The 22,144-nt window shown below is 43.6% G+C and overlaps 1 protein-coding gene across 1 annotated transcript in view; it reads left to right on the forward strand.

The window, feature by feature from the left end:
* Window positions 1-22,144, forward strand: part of PREX2 (phosphatidylinositol-3,4,5-trisphosphate dependent Rac exchange factor 2) — a 1,458,907-nt gene that overhangs the window by 298,839 nt on the left and 1,137,924 nt on the right. Inside the window, exon 6 of the mRNA XM_069621155.1 lies at window positions 18,099-18,200. Within this exon, the coding sequence (XP_069477256.1) occupies window positions 18,099-18,200 (102 nt within the window). The remainder of the gene's footprint in view (window positions 1-18,098; window positions 18,201-22,144) is intronic.

Genomic DNA, 22,144 nt, shown 5'->3' on the forward strand with positions numbered 1-22,144 from the left:
GGGACGACCTAGTGGTGGTCTCGCAGGCCTTAGTTCTCTCGCTACGGTGGTGGACAAAAGAAAACCTAGAAAAAGGGAAACCCTTTGCCACACCCGCGGCGGAAGCCACTCTAACCACACACGCATCCCTTACAGGATGGGGGGCTCAACCTTTTGGAGCTGCTAGCGGTGTTCAAGGCGCTAAAAGCCTTCAAGGAACACCTACAAGGCAAGACAGTGATGGTCCTTACAGACAGCACCACAGCCATGTATTACATCAACAAACAGGGGGGAACCCACTCTCCAGGACTGTCCAAATTAGCCCAAAACATATGGAAGTGGGCTCTCAAACAGAATATGTTCCTTCTGTCATAACATTGTCCAGGGGAACTCAATCTGCTGGCAGACAAACTCAGCAGAGACTTCCCCCTGCCCGAAGAGTACAAATGGCGACTGCACGAAGACATCGTCTTCGACGTCTTCACGCAATGGGGGTTCCCAGAAATAGACCTGTTCGCAACCCTGGAGAACTCACAATGCCAAAGTTACGCCTCCAGGTACCCCCAGAACCAATCCAAGGGGAATGGTCTGTCGATTCAATGGTCAGGGAGATTTGTTTACGCTTTTCCCCCTACTCCCCTTCTCAACAAGGTAGTGCACAAGATGCACCAGGAACAAGTAACCATGATACTGGTGGCTCCAATGTGGGCCCGACAGCCATGGTTCGCTCACTTGATGGAGATGTCTCTATCTCCCCCAGTGAAACTCCCCTGCCCGTACAACATGCTGTCACAAGACAAGGGCAGGACTCTGCATCCATGCCCCCAGAACATGAATTTAGCAGCCTGGCTCCTGAGATCATAGAATTTGGACATCTACAGCTCCCACAGAGATGCATGGACATCCTCAGGGAAGCCAGAAAACCTAACACTCGCCACTGCTATTCTAGCAAATGGAAGAGATTTGTCATTTGGTGCAGAGGAAAGAGCATCAACCCAATTGACTGCTCTCCCACACATATTATTCTATACCTGACCCATTTATTGGATTCCGGTCTAGTGTTCAATTCCATTAAAGTCCACCTAGCGGCACTTTCTGCATACACCACTTCCCAACTCAAAGTGTCGTGGTGGAAGATCCCTGTTATAAAGGCCTTCATGGAGGGAGTAAAGAGAATACACCCCCCGATAGCTGACCCAGCTCCCGGATGGGACCTTAACGTGGTACTTACCAAACTCATGGGCTCACCATTTGAACCCATGCACAAAGCATCTCTTAAAGACCTCACCCTTAAGACTGCTTTTCTAATAGCTATCACCTCCATAAGGAGAGTAAGTGAACTACAGGCTCTTTCTGCTCTAGACCCCTTTGTTACAGTTCACAAAGATAAAGTGGTTCTACGCACTCACCCAAGGTTTGCTCCAAAATTCATCTCAAAATTCCATGTAAACCAGTCTATAGAACTACCAGCGTTCTTTCAAAATCCTTCCAACTTGGGAGAAAGGACTCTGCACACACTAGATGTGCGCAGAGCGGTCATGTTCTACATGGAAAGAACCAGACCACTGAGGAAGACTAATCAGTTCTTCGTTTCGGTGGCAGCAGGAAGAGAAGGGGATGCAGTTTCAAAGTCCACTATTTCTAGATGGATTGTACAATGCATCACTCTCTGTTACACTCTTGCTAAGAGAGAACTGCCCTTTAGGCCAAGAGCACATTCTACTCGAGGCACGGGGGCGTCCATAGCATTCATTGCAAATGTTCCCCTTGAGTCCATCTGCAAAGCGGCTACCTGGAGTTCTGTGCACACCTTTACAAAACACTACTGTCTAGATGCACACTCTAGATCTGACTCCCAGGTGGGACAGGCAGTATTAAGACATCTTTTCTCTATTGTTCCTTCTCATAACCCACCGCCAACTCCAGGTACTGCTCGCTAGTCTATGCACAGCATGTGATTCTAAGCGGATTAACAAACATCAGAAGACAATGCAATACTTACCGTAAAAGCATTTCTGATGGTTGTATCTGCTTAGATTCACATGCGCCCACCCTTCCTCCCCGCTTGGATGGAAGGAACATAGACATCTTTCTATATTTCTCTCTTTTCTGTACTCACTCACGTCTAGAAGGCTCCCTCAGGGCAGAAAAATACAAACAGAGGGACCTCGACGCGTGAGGGATTGTGGGTACAACACACGTCACTATAGGGATAGTGTTACAGACACGCCTTGTCGACGCCCCCTTTTCGACTACGAAAAACAAAATGCAATACTCCGCAGTGACCACTGGATGTCGGACCTATGCACAGCATGTGAATCTAAGCAGATACAACCATCAGAAATGCTTTTACGGTAAGTAATGCATTGTCATGTCAAGACTGGCGCCATGTAGGTAGGCCAGGACGGCCACTTAAGAACACTCAAGATGCTGGTTTCACCCTTGATGCCCAGTATAAAATACCCTGCCACAGTAAGAAAACATGTGATGGCTGCTGCCACACAATGGACCACACCCATATCCCCACAATTCGGGGCCAATCCCCGGCACACAAAGGTTCATACAGCCATTCATACAATCTCACATTCACCCATGCACCCATAAAGCATTCATACACTCTCACTGTGTCATTCACTCGTTCACCCATACCACATACACTTTCTCATTCAGGCGCACACACAAACATACACTTTCTTATTCACAGAAGCCCTTACATATCGCAAGAATCATATGCATGCTTGCACATATACATACATGCATACATACAAACACAAACAATCATTTTTTACTACCTGCAGCCTGGGTCTGGACTGCAGATACTGCCTGTACTGAAGGCCCTCTGGCTTCTGTGCAGCATGCAGAAATAGCCAGGAAGCAGGGAGAGCTTCCCCATTCCTGCACATGCGTTGTAGACCCAGAGCACCTCCATCTGACCGCCATGGGAGACATACATGTGCAAGGAGATGCAGAATACCTTATGTACATTTAGGCCTGCAGTTCGCCAGCCTGCATCACCAGTGGGTTGTGGAAAGCTGCGGCGTCAAAACACCACTGTCTGCACTTGGCCCAGTGGGCACGTGTGCTGGAGAACTAAAATTGTCAAAGGGGCATCACATTTCCCTCTGACAATTAACGCCAGCCCAGGAGCACTTAGTGTTTTTACAAGGCTTGCTTTATCACTCGATAATGGGTGGCGGGTTAGTGTCTCGTAACCCGTTATAGACAAGCCACCCCTGAAGATATTTCTTATTACACGGCATCTTCAAAACCACTTAATTGAGTTATAAGCCCAAAGGATTGAAAAGCCAAAAAGCCAGGACACTACTGTGGTGATATGACTTTGTGCATATGCAGTGCTCAAAGAGTGTCTGCCAACACCACAAATTACTGCCAACACCATCTTCCTTCCCACCCAGCACTGCACAGTTCCACCTGCTGATTTAATCGGACCCATCTAGGACCTTGCCAACCCAATCCGTGAAATGCTACTTGATTCAGGTAAACACTCAGTCATGGAAGTTATATATGATCTTCTCTTTCTTCACTTCCATATTTTGTATACAACATCCCTTCTACCAGTAGCTAGTTGGTTCTGTAATTTCTGTATCTAGCTCTTTCTATATTCTGCACCAACCAAGGCCATCCTAATGTCTAACCTCACCTAAATAGCTCAAGCTGATGTGAATGCATTGTTGTGTCCAGCTCTAATTCTTGCAGTCTGATCTATCTCACGCACACAGGTTGTATCTGCAATGCTGCATCAACTCGAAATGCTCTTTAATACCATCTAATTCACCCGTGCCTCTCTACAATTCCATCTACTGTGGGTTACCTATAATTGCATAAAAAACTCTCCACTTTCATCCCACATTTAGTGGGGGTATCTGAATGATTGTGAACTCCTTTTATGGCCATAAACATGTCATTTGTAGCTGCAATTGCTTTTATCCATTGGCAGACTACACTCTGCCCCACATCCTTAGCCCCTGTATCCCTCAGCTGGCCAAATAACATCTACCTCAATCACCTCTCTCATATCCCGCTACTGTCAAGACCACTACAATAGAAACATACACATTGCACAGCAAAATATCACACCTAAAGCTTTGTACCCACAAGTGGAAACCCACCCACTCACTGAGCCAAGATCACCCATTGCAGTCATTGAGCCTCCAACCCCACCCTCCCCCCCACCCAACAGCCACCAGCACCACCCTCAAATCCTGAAAGTCGTCATTCATTCCACCTCTAGAATTCCGGTGCATCCTCATAAATGCCCATTCAGATATGGGGCCTCATCACGAGTTGGGCTGCAGCCCTTAAATGCGGCGGTCGCGGTATTACCGCCACATTTAAGGGCTAGCCCTATCACGAGTTGGGCACTATATGGGCTGTTTTACCTCCAGCTATTTCTGCAGGTGAAAATTCCATTTAGCGTCCTACTTTCGGCGGTATTACTACCGGCTGTATTAGCCCGCAGTATTAGCACTGAAAAAGCCCATTGAATCCAATGGACCCCATGGGGAAAGGGGATTTACTGTTAACGCCTAACCCATGATCCGGCAGTAATACCGACGGACCGGTGGTCCTAAGGCTATTACAGTTGGGCGATATTACAGCCGGGATACCGCCCAACTCGTGATGAGTCCCGTTGTGTTATACAGCATTTATATTGCACCAATCACCACCAGAATGGTCTTGAGCCACCAGCACTTTGACTGAGAGGATGGCGTGTTGCACTCCTGCCTGGGGAAGACCAGACTGTAGTCTGGTTAGCAGGAGGAAGGAGTGAGGGCACAGGAGGTAGAGAGAGGTGCGGTAGAAGTATTAATATGGAACAGACTCACAATATAAATGTAGATGGTGTAAACGATGAAGTTGAGGGGCAAAGGGATGCAATTGCATTAGTTTGGATGCATTTGTGGTAATAGGCAGTGGTTGCCCCAGTCTGCCACTTGTAAGTGTGGCAGAGAAGACCTCTCATGTCAACCAATACATAACAATAATGCAATTTATAGTCTCTTGCCAGTATTTCCTAGACATAGTGCAGAAGTGGTTGCGTGATAGACCCAAGATGTGATTTTGATTATATCTGATTTGAGTTATTTGTCGTGCGCATATCTCCTTTGACAGGCAGACTATACTGCTTCTGGGTCCAGATTGTATAGGTGTACTCATTAGAGTTGGTAACTAGAAGTTACTGAAAAAGATATGTTTTCAAACATTTTCCAAATGCCCGGTACAAGTTATTTTGTCGATGGGTAGTGCAGTGCGTTCCATAAGCAGGGACATGTCCATTAAGTCACTCAAAAACAACAAAGAGGATCTTGAAGGTGATTGTTGAACTAGCAGCAAATGGAGCATCCTCCGAAATGGGGAAACTATGAACATTTTCAGGATCTTAAAAAGAAGCTTCACAGCAGATTTTTGTACTATTTGTTGCCATTTAAGTTGATTTGCCAGGAACCTGTCCAGAAAAGTCACAGTAAATCAGTTTAGAATGAATCAAAGAACCCACCACTATAGGTCGGTGTGAATCTGGACGGAAGAGGAGAATAGGACGTAGGAAATAAAGGCGAAAATAGATCACTTTGATAGCTTTCCCTACAAGGTCAATGTTTGATTGCCAGATGCATCCCAAGTTCCTTACCTGGTCAGCAAAGGATGTTGGGAGATCAAACTACATAGAACAAGGTGGCAGCTTGGATTGGGAGCTCAGGGTGTTTTTAGGACCCAATAGAATAATCTCTGTTTAAGAGGGATTTAATTGAAGTTTGTGCTACAATTGTGCTTGGTAGCCCCTGCAGTATGGAACTTGGTATTGGATGTATTGGTTAAGCTTTCCTTGCACACCCAAGAGACATGATCATGATGAAGCCAGGCCACCAGTCAATGGTGCCCGGGTAACAGGTTGGTTTTGCAGTAGATGAATGCGGGGAGATAAGGGAAAAGATGTGATGGAATTAACCTTGACAAAGACATTCATATATGCCATCTGTATGAGGGTGAATTCAATGTTGTGATCTGCATAGGCCTCGTTGTATCCATACGTTGTGTATTGAAATGCTTAGGCATGTAATTCCTGTGTTTACTGGACCTGTATTGCTAGTTATATGTATATGCCCCTTTGTTGGTTTCATTTGACTAGGGGTATCTGACCTCTGTGGTGGCATTGTGGGTTGGAGTTTCTATTTATTATTTTTTGAGTCATATGAGGTGAACTTAACTTGAATTTGGTTAGTGTAATGCTTTTTAACTAAAAACATGGCGTCTGTGTGTAGTGCATTTTGGGTGCTCCCAGAATCAAAATGGACATTTTTCTTCCGGCCTCAGTGAATATCTGCATTTTAATGTGAACTCTGAATATTGTTCATACTCGTCCACTAGCAAACAAGTTTTTCTCGCTTCTGCATTGCTTCAAAGACTTTTTAGTATAAAGGTGCCAGCTGGTGCCTGATAACGTTGTAGTGCCTAAGGAAAGGTTATGCTGTTTTTTCGCTCTTCCATGAGAAAGGGAAAGGTTTGTCTCTTGGGGTTGTCATGGGTCACTCTGGCCTGGGGCCGATTGGAACTAGCAAGAGGTGAACTATGAAAGCCAGAAAGTTCTGGAAAATGCCATCACGCATTTGTGGATGGCTTACAACGAGGGGCACAACAGCAGTAAGCAGAAAGCCTCCGTGGAAGAGTGACACACTGCTTCCATTATCCCGTTGATGAGGGAATATCTCTGCCTACCTGTTTTTGGAGCTTTTCAGTGCAGTTCTGGCGAGATGAGGACTTTCTTGGCTGTGACTTCAACAGTGAAGTATTTTTAAACTCTTTACATTTCTCATATGTGTAGCAATCATTTATTCATTCATTATTTTCATTCACACTTGTGCTGTCTGAAATACAGCAGGTGCAACAATTAAAACAAAAGAGTTTCTACGACGTTTACAATACTAGAATTCGGATAAGTATCACATCTAAATTAAACAGTGCACAACAAGGGCAGCGGCAAGGTAGACTCCTTTTATACCGGCGCAGGCCGGATTTATAAAATTAAATAGACAGGCGGGCTGCTGGGATATGAAGTCCTGGCAACACAAGATGTGGCAAAATAGCCTACTTCTGATGTTTCTAGAGAGTCTTAGAACAATTGTGGGAGATCTGGCTCCTTAGTTTTACCCTCTTTGGTCACGATAATCCATGCTGGATCTAATAGGGCATGTTTAAGATCCCACTTTCTAAGGGCCGGTCTTATCTCATCTCAGTGATGGCTCATATCTTAGACTCTGATAGCCACGGGTGTATAAAAAAGACTGGGCTGTTTCCCTCCATTCCTTCAGGGATTCTAAAAACACAGACATTATCCCACCTACTACAGCCTTCTAACATTTGGAACATCGACATATGCGTACCACCATTGAAGCCTTTGACTATGCAGCTATTGCACCTTACGATCATGTTATTGCTATACTCTATAGAATGTTTAATCTTGGTGGATTTCAATCTTGATTTGTGCGGGTTGTGTTTTAAGAGGTCTGAGTAGTTTATATATGTTTCCAATTACAACACTGCCACTGTAATTACAAATAATCCTCTTTGACTAATGAAAAAGACTTTAATCAACATGAATCATCTCTGACGTTCCTGAGCTTGGGATTTTTACCAGCATTGCTGGCTTCTTCAGCGACCCCCTCTCCACTGATACTGCAATACATTTAGTGGAATAGCTGTGCTATCGATAATCCTCAATATCGATGTCCTCAATAGGATAGTTGCTATCCCACTTGCATTTCTATCCCTAAAACAGGGATAGAAACACTTTTTTTTACTTTGAAGCATTTCGCAATAGGGGCTGAGAGCCTGTCATACATTAGTGTTGGGCTAGACTGTGGCATTGCCCCATAGAAATGTACAGGTCACCTTTGTGAATAAGGTGACCTGCTAATTTCTTAAAGTAGCGCAGATAAATAATGTAAAATATTTGTGTTCTTTTTTTAGACTGAAGCCTATAGTGTTTTATAGCAACGTTACTACATTTGGCCATTGTTAACATGGTATCACATTGACAGTCTCATTGCAGAGTATCAGAGTCTTTAGATTATGTGGTCAGAGGCGTTTCGTGATGAGTTTATTTAAATGCACCAAAATTTCCAAGCAAAGAGATTACGATAGATTTTCATAAATGTAATTATATTAATATTTATTTGGTTTAATTATAAATCTACATGGGACCGAGGCTGTTTTTAACATTAAACCACGTGACATCTGTTGTACAATAAGCATTTTTTGGTATGCATATTATGAACAGAACTGACACACTTCGAGTTATTCTGTAGTACTTTTATCAGGTCTAATGTGACTTGATAAGTGCCATTATTTTAGAGCAAGCAATGTTACACATGTACATAATTCACATTGATTTAAATAATCTTAACCTGCACAGAGATTCAGTTTCTCCATATTTACGTTTCATAACAGATCATATTTCTGTTATAGTCAGTCTTTTCAATAACTTAACATTTTAGGGCCTGATTCATGGAATTATTTGCGTGAAAAAGGCAGATTTGCACGCTTTTCTGCCCGAAAATCCCTGTTTGAAGTATGGGGATTTTCGGGCAGAAATGCGCGCAAATCTGCCTTTTTCACTCAAATAATTCCATGAATCAGGCATTTAGTCTTTTCAGTAGTTTTAGTCCCGCATTTGATACCTGCCACTTTCACAAATATTATTATGAACGATTTTCATTATTTCTTTTACTCATGTGGCAACCACCATTTTCATTATTAGAACCTTTATGCTTTACTTCATAAATTTGAAATCCATTTTGGGCTGGCAACAACAACCATGAAGGGACCACGTAGTATCTTTACTAATTTTACTGGGACACATGACAGTCACCATCTTTAGAGCTGTGTTACGTTGATTGAGAACTGTCGTTAGTGTTTTCCCGGTGATCAATACAAACTGTAAATCCCTGTTAGTCTGACAACCGTGGAGGAACCACATGCTATGCTGACGGGTAGTATTGGAACATTTGAGAAAAGCCATCATTGGAACAGATCATTTAAAACCATTTAACCTGAAGTTATACCTGCTGTACACGGTTGAAAAATACGATTCTTGTGCTAGTATTTTCTTGTTCAACATTACCCGAACCCAAAGATAATAGTATATGGAGACATACAACTCATTGTGGTTTGCAAAGTGACTCCTTTATATTGTGTCAAAACCATATACTAAACGTATGCCTCTACTCCCTACGCTAAGCGAAAGAAAATATTTCAAAAGGGTGATACACAACATGAAGTCCATCTGCCATCTAGAAAAACCTAAGCTCGCTTGATCCTGGTCCCTACCACTGAAAAGGAAAATATCTAACATGAACATAAAAGATTTCCCAAAGGCCTTCAGCCCAAACTACAAGCTCTTGGCTGGGTTCTGCCCCACCCCACTCTACTGTCCTCTCTGCAGTTCATTAAGAACATTTGTCAACTCTGCTGACGGCTTCCCGCCTGATGTGCAAAAGAATAGGAAATGTCTCTAGGTCTCCTGGCCCCCTATTTGGTACACATCTGATATGCCAAACAGTTCCTGTCAATGTCTTTATATGACTGAGCCTCTTCAGGCTCGGCTCAGAGCCCTTTTGGCTCCTGCGCTCCATGGGGACCTTGGGATTCATCCAACCTACTGAGGTCATTTGGTTGAAGCCCTGTTCTAGTCTTGACTGATTCTCACCCTGCCCTATGGCCCTATCCTCCAGCCTCTCTCGGGTTACTTGCTCTCTCAGCCCCTCTTGGACTTGTAGCCCCTCTCGGGCAATTCTCTTTCTCAGCTCCTCTTGGGGTTCCAGCCTCTCTTGGGCTATTTGATTTCACAGCTCCTCTTGGGCTTTTCGGTTTCCTAGCCACTCATGAGGTCTTCTGCCTCTCAACCCCTCTTTGGGTATTGCTGGTCCTACTCATCCTCCTTCCGCCTACTGGGACGCTATGGATACCTGGTTTGCTGCAGTGGCATTATCCAGGGAAAGGGCCTCCTCAGCTGAGGCATCAGCATGGTCCGGGCTCCTCCTCGGACTTACCCATTGCTGCATGGGCTTCAGTGTCTCCTGCCAGTTCGGCAAGGGACTTCGTCATCTGATCCAGCAGGTGCTGTGAACCACCCTCCGTTTGGTTGTATCTCTCTCAAGATTTCACAGCTCTCTGGCTCCTCCCAGGTAGCAATACTGTGCAGGCTTTCCTGCTCTTCTGCGCATCATATCATGCCATCTAAGTGGGACTCGGACTCCTTACTGGCTCTTCCTCAAAGGGGGACAGGCCCTCCTCTATGTTGCTCCACTGACTTCAGACTCTCTCCCCTGCTCTTTCCTCTTGTATCACACTTATGGGTCATTTTTGTTCCTCCCTGTAAGGAGAGGACGCATTCCATTGGCCTGGGGCTTTATTCAAAATTGGAGACAATACAGGATTAGGAAGTACACCGGCTACTTCGGTATGAATCTTCACACACTTGTCTTCTGCAATTACCACATAATCCATCTCTGCCTGGGAAAATGGAGCATACAAAAATATCCCTGTGTTAAAGAAGAGCCTCTAACGTGGGTCACTTCCAGTGGGATGCTGCTTTCGTTGTCACTTAGTGGGTGTTAGGCTTAATGGGCTCACCTCACTAGTCCCAAAGGGGTGGCTCCACCTTGGGGAGAGGGGACAACTTCCCTGGATTTGTCACAGTAGTACCGTACTTCTGTTGAACGTATTATTTATTTTCTGAAATATCTGCTGACACTTCTAACTACGACCATAAAGACGAGCAAAGTAGGTTCATTTTAATATTTCAGAACAGTGGGATGACATGCGTCGAGCAACACAATTAAGTTTCACACTTGTCAAGTCAAGACATTCACAAACAAGAACTATTATGTAAGTGTACAATTTTGATTTTGAGTAACCAATATGGATAATATTTTGTCAAACCTTTATGCACGCTTTATTTACACTGTGTGTTAGGTAGATGAGACCGTCAGCACATTTTGCTGGATTTTTTGTCTGTGTTCCTGTGTGAGTGGGAACCTTTTCCCCCACTCACCTCTTCTTTTATTTTGACTATGGGAGTCATTTGTGTGTCTCTTGATACTTTATTTTTCATGCTTTTCTCCAAATTTATTGCATCTGTAATTTACTTTTGCAACACAAAACATTTTCTCTGCAATGTTTCTGGGGAGCCCCTCGGGCTTCCATTTTTATTTAATTTAATTTTCCTTGTAAGAACACATATTCAGAAGAGTAGGGGGATACTTTTTATCCTTTGTACGTTTATATTGTGAGATCAGCACACACAACCTTATGTGGAGTGCTGTGGGGTTACACTGTATCTCCTATCTCACTTCTGTTACATTTCTGTTATAGTGACAAGAATACCTGAATGGCTTGTGGCAGAAGACATGTTCTACCGTTTGCTGTGTAATTTTTACTCGCAGGCTGTGCCCACAGCCGGGGTAATACATAAGAGGGTCACCAATGGTGACTGTTTTCTTTTTTGGCCATTTCTTTGTTGCTTGTCTGTTCTTGGTCATTCTTCTGCCTTGCAGGGTGGGGGAGGTCCTTCTTGTACCTTTGCCTTCAGCGGGACTCCTTTGAGAATCCTGCCAAGGCCCCAGTGTGTCCGTGAAGTTGGGTCACTCTGAATTCTTTTGCAAAGTTTGGTGAGGATTTGTCCAGGGGGGGCAAAGTTATAGGGGGGTCCCAAAACTTTTTTTTTCCCATAGACTGAATGGGAAAAAAAATGTGCTCGCGTCTACAGCCCAAACCACTGGACGGATTTTTACCAAATTTGGACCAGGAACAGCGGCTTGGTCCCGAAAGCGTGCTTTTGCAAATTTGGTGAAAATCCGTCCAGTAGTTTTTTTTTAAAATGACCAAAAAGTAGGTAAAAAGAAATTAGTGATATCTGTGTTTGGTCCGCGGACACACTTCCCTGTTTGCTTCGCGGACAGTGTCCTGATTGGCCAATCGGCTTGCGTGATGTTCGCGGACATGCAACGTGTTCGCTGATTGGACGGCGTGGAGCGTGAAGTGCGTCAGATTTTCAGTAGCGCCCGCCATCTTGGACTTGCGGTTGTCCGCGGACAGCGCGGTGAAACTTTGTTCAAAATTTGTATTTAGTAGAGTATGTTGGTGTGTAGGAGTGTTTGGGGAGAGTGGGAGTGTATGAGATAGGATGAAAGTTGTGTTTTTTATGTGTTAGACGTTCTTTTTGTGTTCGATTTGTCTGCGGACATCACAGGTGTTCTGAAATGTTCTAAATAAACTGAATGGGGGGTGTTCTGAGGACTCAATATGTGTCCGTTTTGTTCGCAAGCAAACTGAAACTGTTCTAAGAATACTCGCAGTGTCCTGAAATGTTCGCAAATAAACAAAATGGGGGTGTCCTGAGGACGCTGTCCGTATTGTTCGCTGGCAAGTTGAAAGTGTTCTAAGAAAACTCATAATGCGGGGACATTAAAAGTTTCCTTAGACCATAGTTGAAATGTTTGACTCTATGGATGTGATATGCTGCGGTGGTTGTTGCCAGGGCATAGAGTCTTGGGTGCATGGCCACCGCAGCATATCACATTCATATTTGCTTATAACTTTGGGTGAAAAACAAATGTATAAGGAACAAAGCTATTAGATACTATGGATGTGATATGCTGCTATGGTTCTCCTTATTATTGTATACTTACTGTTTGGTCTAGTAACGGGAGTCCATGTTTTTCTTGTTCATTTCTGTGAAAAAAGAAAATAGCATGTTGGTATTAGCATTTTGTAATGACTTATTACATTGTATAATCAATATACTTTTTTTTGGACCCTCATATTTAGTAGATTACAAATCAGAGTACTGTGCAATTTGCTCAGTTTCTGTATTTGTTGCTAAAATCACTGGGTCTGTGGGAGAAAAAAAAATCCATGTTGGATTAAAAAAAACCTTTTTCTGTTATGCTACAGTTTATTTGTTTGTTTTCAGTGTTCACTTGTTGTTTCTGGCTAATGCTTTATACTTTGGCTTGTTGTTTTTTTTGGAGCAGTAACATATTATTTATTTGTTTTGATATTATAAAATTTTGGAGCAGTTAGATACCAAATGGCGTATTCTAACGGTCTATTTTTTTTATATATTTTAGTGGTATTGATTTATCTATTTGGATATTGTTAAATTTTGGGACAGTTAGATACCAATTGGCGTATTCTAACTGTGTATTTTTTGGAATAATTTAGTGGTATTCATTTATCTGATTAGTTGTTGTAGAATCTTTGAGCAGTTAGATAGCTTTTGGAGAATTCTAACAGTTTATATTTTTTTAACACAAGTTTACTTAAGGTTTAAATATAGTTTAGTTATCAAATTTTGGTTTTAAGAACATCAAATAAGCGTTTGTAAGATTTCCTGGAAATCTCTGCTTTAGAGTAATGGTACTATCATTACATTCAAACCATCCACATTTCTTTTTTATATATGCAGTGTAGAGCCCTGCATTGGTTGTGGCTCCTGTGTGATAGATTATACCTCTTGTGAAGGTTTTCTTACCAAGTGATATTTGACCATGTGTGAATCCAGTCAGCTTGCAGTTGTTTTTGGTACCATCTGCATTGTAACGTAGAAGCATTATTATTATGTATTTACTATGTGTTTGTATTACTAACGTGGAGCGATTATCTGAATTGCAGGTAGAGCATAATCTACCATGGTTTGCATTTTGTACAAGTCACTGAAATGGAATGGATTCACAATTTGGTATTGATATATATATGAAGCGTTCATTGGGGATTTCTTCTTGTGTCACATTGTTGCAGAGAGTGCAGGTATGTTTCCACATGTATGAAAAAACTTTGTTAAAGGGACGTTATGGTTAGTTGCGCTACTAAAAACCTATGAAATTCAGTGAAAAAACTTTGTTAAAGGGACGTTATGGTTAAGTTGCGCTACTAAAAACCTATGAAATTCAGTGAAAAAACTTTGTTAAAGGGATGTTATGGTTAAGTTGTGCTACTAAAAACCTATGAAATTCAGTGAAAAAACTTTGTTAAAGGGACGTTATGGTTAAGTTGCGCTACTAAAAACCTATGAAATTCAGTGAAAAAACGTTGTTAAAGAGACGTTATGGTTCCAAGTAAAACCGAAAAACCCTTGAAATTCGCCAGTTATGGTAAGCTAAGCAACCATAACTCGCGCCACCACCATGCACTCCCAAGACTAACACCCACGACATCAAAGATGACATCACAAATGCTTTTACATGCATAGCCATTTTGTAACATGTAAAAACAACACTTACCTCTTGTAGCACTGCTTTAATGAGAGATCAGCCATGATGCGATTCGTCTAGCTCAAGGTCCTCTGGTGGCAACACCATTTGCAGTCCATGGTGCTAATTACAGATTTTGTTCAGCACCAAGTTTATGGCGCGCCACCACCTTGGAGCTGAGCAGGAGGTGGCAGCAGGGAAGCGGGAAAGGTCGGCCTTTCATGACAGAAAATTCCTAGTGTCAGATGTCAATGATGCACGGGCCAAGTGAATTGTGAGACAGTAGTGAAAACGTATGCTCCTAACATGTGTGCTGCTGTTTACTTCGTTACCTGCCCAGGGTTTACGGCATTAGCAGGGACCCTTACCTTGAAAAAACAGTTATGTTAGGATGGCTTTCTTGCGGGCTGGTGTTACGCACACTGTTATACGATGGTCTCCCACCCAAGCACAATTGGAGAAACCAGCATGTTTTTATCACTACATTTTCACAATGGATTGTGACCCTCTGAACTGGTATTTGAAAATGTCAAAAGAAACAATTTAACACGCATATATACACCTGAGCTTGTTTGTCAGCATTCGGACCTTATGCACGAGTTTACAGTAAATCACAAACTAGACACCTTGTACAGTCAGGGGTGAAAGGTGTGTTGCCTTAGCCATTGGCTATCTCTGTTTACTATAACAAAAGGCCAGTAAATGGACCCTGAAAGACCATGAGCCTGTGTACCTTTGCCTGAGGTGAGGTTTTCATCACCGGAGATGTTGAGGACTCTGTTTCCGGGTCAGATGCTGTTATTGCAAATCGTTACGTGAGGCAGCTGAAGCGTCAACGCGGCCATGCGCTTTCCCTTTAGCAAACGCCATCAAACCTGAAGGCGGAGCTTATAATTACACTCGGTTTTCTTCGTACCGTGGTATTTCTTCATTTGGGGTCTGCTCCTGCTGAGGGTGGTACGATGGCGGTGTGTTCCAGTAAGTCAGGTCCCACAGGAGCATGTCTCCTGAGTGTGGACTCATGGACATACATGTATTTGTCTGTTCGAGACTCTCAGGTAAAACACGCTAGCTGAAACTATCTCGCATTTGAGTACCAGACGCTATTGACACTGCATCTATCACCTCACGTGCCATTTGGCATTCCAACAGCTGGGCACTTAATCTGCTGCCCCCTACTGGCCTGGTCAAAGGTGTTTGAGTGTTCTTAGACCGTGAATTCCGCAACGCCCTTTCAACACAACGCATTGCAGAGAAGGCGCGGGTGGGGAAAACGTTTGCATGTTTTATTTATTTTTGATCTGAAGAAAATTGTAATTTACTTTTATTCTCACTAATCCTAAAACAAATACTATTGTACTCAGTAATGCCCAGTCAAGGTGGGATTACATACGGTCCTTCATATCCATGTCATGATTGTCTTAATCACATATATCTTGCATAAATATGTATACATAAAAACAGCATGCAAAGGGTAATCTATGGATCATACGTGATCCACTGATCATACTTAGCAGTGGATGTGGGTTGGCTTTCGGACGGTGACAACTCAGCAGTAGAGGCGTTGCTAGGGGGGTGCGGTGGGTATATCCACGGGTCTTTTGGTTGTAGCCCCGGATAGAAGCTCAGGGGCTACAACCAAAAGGCTAGCTAGCCCCGAGTCCCGACAGCCCCGACATTAGCTTTCATAGCCCCGGATCTTTTCCAGACCTAGCAACACCCCTGCCCAGCAAGCACAAAAGAAAGAGACGATGACCCGTTGTCTTGTCTATTTTGAGTATATCAGGCCCTGATGATACACACTGGCATCCTGCAGGAAGCATGGCTCTCTCTTCTGTACCCCTGGTCCCAGGTCACAATGATGGTTATGAAAGCTTTGCAATTGACTGCAAAATCTCTGCTGTTCTTTGGCCTACCCTATGCTATGATGTTCCCATACATAATGTCGCCAGGCTAAAGCCATTGGCAACATTATGTATGGTGACATTATGTATGGGGGCGGGTGGCAGGGAGGAAACTTGGTCCCATTGTTAAAAAAAAAAAAAAAGGTTGGTCCCCCGCATGTTCAATGTAATAATGTCTCTGCAAAAACGGCGACTTTTTTGTCAGGGCACGTATTTGCAGAGACATTATTACATGGAATCGCACTCATCAAGGAGTAGGCAGGTGGATCCCTCCTGTATTGCTGCTGTAGGGCATGGATCTACACACTTTGGCTCCCCACAGGCTTTGGATTATCATTTCCATCAGCCCTAGCTATCAGTCGAAGACGAGCAATCATGGGAGCCACGATAGGTGACGTTTTGTGTTGCACATTTCCTTTAAACATAGTCCTTCAAGCATGCACACGCTGTTTACCGTGCCCTGTGACACATGACACACAAATGCACCCTGGGCAGAATAGCATACGTGTGTGAGATCATACTGTGCACCACGAATGTACATGATCCCATTTTGCTGACCTGGGCCAGGCGTAAATCCCATAGAAGGGCAACTTCTACTATAGGACACTGCTGTGGCCTGATGAATAAGCATCTAGTTGTTGTTTGCAGCTTGATATAAACGTGCATCTGTTGTATATATTAGTACTGAAATCTACAGTGTCACCCATGTTGATAAAAGTCTTGACTGGCCAGAAAACTGAGGCACGAGGAGATAAGGGGTTTCCCCAGGATCCCATTATTGGGTAAAGTGGGGAGACAGGGTTAGAATTCTGGTCTCCTGATCTCTACATCTGGCAGCATCGACCAGACAATGCATTCAGTATCATTCTAACAAGAAGGATCTTCAAACCCACAAGACCCGTTGACAGCGAGGTAACACAAATGACTGTTGCCCGCAGCCAAAAGTGGTGATGATGCACCAAGATTACCACGAGCGATACACGTGCTCAAACCATAGGCCAATGGGGGGTGCACGAGGCTGCAGTAATGTCTCTTAAGCCCATATACCTAGACCAGGGGTCCACAGCCTTTGGCTGTCCAGATGTGTTGGACTATAACTCCCATCCATCTCAGCAAGCATAGTCACTGGAGAAGGAGCATGGGAGCCGTAGTTCAAAACATCTGGAGATCTGCATTTTGCAGACCCCCTGCCCTAGCCCAAACTGCAGAATTCCTGTAAAAGGAAGGGGGCAGTAATTCGTTCCAGTTACTATGACTTCCAATTTGAAGAAAGTGGATATCTTGTGTTATGGCAGCGTCTATTCTTCCCAACTCTGCTCCCATCTCTCTGTTGTTTACTGTCATTCACCCTGTTCTCTGTTTTCACTGGGAACTTCACAATATATGAAGACAGGCGGTCTCTTGACGTTGACCCTGGCCCCGCAACTTTGTGGTGTGTGATGTTAGCTTTATGCAATTGAGCTGCTCCAGAGCATGCTTTTAAACACTTTTTTTTACACCTTTTCAAGCAACTAATCTGTAAATAATGTTTTCAATGTAACTATGACACATCAGGTGCCAATTACATGGCATACATTATTACAGGGATGTACAACCACAGGCCTGGAAGGCCGAAAACCTGATGGGTTTTCAAGATATCCCTCATTGATATTCATGAGATACATTTTCATACATCTAGACTCATTGTATGCACATTTAGCTCATTAATATAAACCAGAGTTATCCAGAAAAGCTGACATGTATCCGGCCTTCGAGAGCCTGAAGTTAGGCACCCTTGGCAAATCCCAAACCTAACATGCGTTGTTTAGACCAATATGTTATAAGATGTTAGTGGGCTCCTCTGCTGCCAGGTGGCCGAGACAAGCTCCTGCGTGATTTGCCACAATGCTAAACAAGGTTTGTGCTCTCTTATTTTACATCTGAATTTGATTTCTCCATTCTCCAGAACTGCATGCTCCTGGGAGGGAGAAAGAACACGGATGTACCCCTGGAAGGATACCTCGTCGCCCCGATACAACGGATATGCAAATATCCTTTGCTTCTGAAGGTAATGTGTGCAGGGATTTCTGACGATTTAAAGTGCATCCATGAATCATATTACAAGGTTTAGGTGCCACTTAATCACCCTTCTAGCTTTCAGAACTTTGGACGCTCCATAAATGGGTTTTCTTAAAATGAATTATTGACTTCCAGGCACTGTTTTTGTTGCTGAAAATATGCAAAGTGCTCACGAATTGAACCTGAAGCTACATTCTTTTCCACCTGTATAACAGCTATTCTTCATGGGGAAATCTGGAGTCTAGGCTCAGATACTCAAAGAGAATGTGGGCGCAAGTAAGGAGATGGGCTAGCTCACCTCCTCACTTGCACCAAAAAAGTGGCAGCTCATTTCACAACAAGCATCTGAACGGGTGCACTCTGAATTCACAAATGGGACGTGCTTTAAAATGCCTAGAAATGAGGATCTTCCCCTTCACCTGCTCAGAACAGGCTCCAACCATGGCATGGTCATTTCTGCCTGTGTCATGATTTGTTTTTGAAGTGTGAAAACTGTGGCTTAAACCGTGGCTGTCACACTAGCATTTCCATCCCCCAAACGATGCTGGATATTTTTTATTTTCCAGCCATTTCCCTGAGACTGGACCTTTAATGGCCTGTCTTAGTGAAATGTGCTCCCAGCAACCAGCTGGTTGCTGGGAGCTATTCATAGATTAGTGTCAGGAGCAATTTATTCAAGGGGCTGGACAGCGCATCTTTGCACTATTGTCCAGTCCCTCCTGAAATGCTCAGGTTAGCTGTGTGAACAAGGTGATGAAAGCATTTCTCAAAATAGTGCAAATGGAACAAGCACATTTTCTGCACTCCTTTCATTTGCTCTTTTATAATAATTATTCGTTATTTATGTAGCTCTTATGCCTTAAGCGATGTACATAGAACATGTTTACATACATTAGTCACCCTGGACAAAGTTGGTACTCCTTTATCGACCTCGGAAGGATGAAAGGCTGAGTTGGTCTTGCCGGGATTCAAAACTGTGACCTACCTGCAGATCACACATAAATAGCAGCAGTGAGCACTTAACCATCTGAGCTATCTTACTGGCTCTGTTTCTTGGGGAATCTGCCCCTTTGCATTGGAATTTGGCCCTTTTTCTGTAGAGGCATTGAAGTCATCTCCACATTCCTGAATGCAAAAGAAAAGTCATAATTGCATATAAGCTCTGTAAAGTGTGTGACTGCATTATAACCTTCCCACCATCAGTAGTCTGCCCCGCTGCCCTCGCCACACATGCATCTGCGTGTGGCTTATAAGCACATTAAGCAGTAAAGCTGTTCAGTAGTAGGTCACTCATGCATGGTGGAGCGGGTCGTCTTCCCTTCTTCACATTGACTGAGAGTTTCATAGGAACTGTTCAGGGCTTGACTCTGACATTTATGCAAGACCAGCAGCCTGCAGGGCCTACTCAACGCTTCATCCATCAGACCTCGATACATGGAGCACTAGTAAATTAGGTAATAACAGCGCCTATTATGTTGCAAAATACAATTCAGCCATGTGCTTTATAATTGCTTAATATATTACACAAGGGAAGTATGTTCATGTATTGCTCTATGATAAATGATCTCTTTCCCTCTCTTGCAGTGAGGATGGCTTCCCCACCCCTTGATGTGTGCTAACCTGGATGGTTACTTGTGCTAGGTTGCTAGGAGACACATCCTCCACCTTCCAATTTAGATACTAGATGCAAACCGATCTATTCTGGGAAGTAGTTCATGGTACTAACTTAGACCAAATGCCCCTTGATGTCTTCTCCGTGAATGGCAATGTGTCTGGCATCATAGCAAGTAAATCGCTAGAGTGTTAGATACTTGATTCCATTATCCTATACTTATTTTTATCTAGCTCAAGGGGTGTCAACACATTAGCACAACCAGAACATGGATGAAATGTCGCCATGGGCAATAGTTCCCATTCCAAGGGCCGTACAGTCAGCATCAGAGCTTCTTTACTTAGTTTCTGTTCCAAGGGTCGTGCAGTCAGCATCAGAGCTTCTTTACTTAGGAGGTCATTACGACCCAGGCGGTAAGGGTTAACGCCGTCGTTAACCCTTAACGCCTGATTCCAATTTTAACGGCTGCTAAACCGCCTTGGTGCTAATTACGGCACCGTAATTTACGGTGCCGTAATTAGCGCCTTCCCCACTCCCATTATGCCCTATGGGGCAAAAATGGGAATGGGGAAGGGTAAATGGGAAATGGGGATTTACCGCCCCACTCACCTTGGAATGGGGCAGTAAATCCGCCATCCACCATGGTGTAAACATAGTTTACACCATGGTGGTAAAGTTGGTGTACTTACCGCCTGGGTCGTAATGACCTCCTTAGTTTCCATTCCAAGGGCCGTGCAGTCAGCATCAGAGCTTCTTTACTTAGTTTCCATTCCAAGGGTTGTGCAGTCAGCATCAGAGCTTCTTTACTTAGTTTCCATTCCAAGGGCCGTGCAGTCATCATCAGAGCTTCTTTACTTAGTTTCCATTCCAAGGGCCGTGCAGTCAGCATCAGAGCTTCTTTACTTAGTTTCCATTCCAAGGGCCGTGCAGTCAGCATCAGAGCTTTCTTAGTTTCCATTCCAAGGGTCGTGCAGTCAGCATCAGAGCTTCTTTACTTAGTTTCCATTCCAAGGGCCGTGCAGTCAGCATCAGAGCTTTCTTAGTTTCCATTCCAAGGGCCGTGCAGTCATCATCAGAGCTTCTTTACTTAGTTTCCATTCCAAGGGTCGTGCAGTCAGCATCAGAGCTTCTTTACTTAGTTTCCATTCCAAGGGCCGTGCAGTCAGCATCAGAGCTTTCTTAGTTTCCATTCCAAGGGTCGTGCAGTCAGCATCAGAGCTTCTTTACTTAGTTTCCATTCCAAGGGCCGTGCAGTCAGCATCAGAGCTTTCTTAGTTTCCATTCCAAGGGCCGTGCAGTCAGCATCAGAGCTTCTTTACTTAGTTTCCATTCCAAGGGCCGTGCAGTCAGCATCAGAGCTTCTTTACTTAGTTTCCATTCCAAGGGCCGTGCAGTCAGCATCAGAGCTTCTTTACTTAATTTCCATTCCAAGGGCCGTGCAGTCAGCATCAGAGCTTTCTTAGTTTCCATTCCAAGGGCCGTGCAGTCAGCATCAGAGCTTCTTTACTTAATTTCCATTCCAAGGGTCGTGCAGTCAGCATCAGAGCTTCTTTACTTAGTTACCATTCCAAGGGCCGTGCAGTCTGCATCAGAGCTTCTTTACTTAGTTTCCATTCCAAGGGCCGTGCAGTCAGCATCAGAGCTTATTTACTTAGTTTCCATTCCAAGGGTCGTGCAGTCAGCATCAGAGCTTCTTTACTTAGTTTCCATTCCAAGGGCCGTGCAGTCAGCATCAGAGCTTCTTAATTTCCATTCCAAGGGCCGTGCAGTCAGCATCAGAGCTTCTTAATTTCCATTCCAAGGGCCGTGCAGTCAGCATCAGAGCTTCTTTTGGTATCTTAAATGTTGGCCACGGTTCACTGTGATTTTATTGGAAAGAACATTGACGTACAATTACAAAGTGTAATACATTTTGCATGAAAAAATATTGACATGCCATTTATAGTGCACATTGTAAAAATACTTATTTACAGTGTGGGGTGCCCCCAAACTCCACCTACCTCTCCTACTTCTAAACTCTCATTGTCTTCCTCACCTTTATCCCAATTTTAACCTAAATCTGTTTTTTTACACCTAAAACCCACCCCTGTCATTACATTTTCTTTTCTTTATTTCAATATTTTTTCTGCTTTTAGATATTTTTACCCACTCTGTTATTCCTTGCAATATTTTTTCATCTTTGTAAATTCATTCTTTATTATTTCCTGCAATAAGATCACTGGATACCGGTGGCCAGGTGTGGCCAGCGAGGCTGAACATATGACTTGCTTGGTCACAGTCCTGCTTTCTAATGATCTGCTCCCCATACTGTATCTGTAAAA

The sequence above is a fragment of the Ambystoma mexicanum genome, chromosome 5q, assembly GCF_040938575.1.
Source record: "Ambystoma mexicanum isolate Mex_15411 chromosome 5q, UKY_AmexF1_1, whole genome shotgun sequence".
NCBI lineage: Eukaryota > Metazoa > Chordata > Amphibia > Caudata > Ambystomatidae > Ambystoma > Ambystoma mexicanum.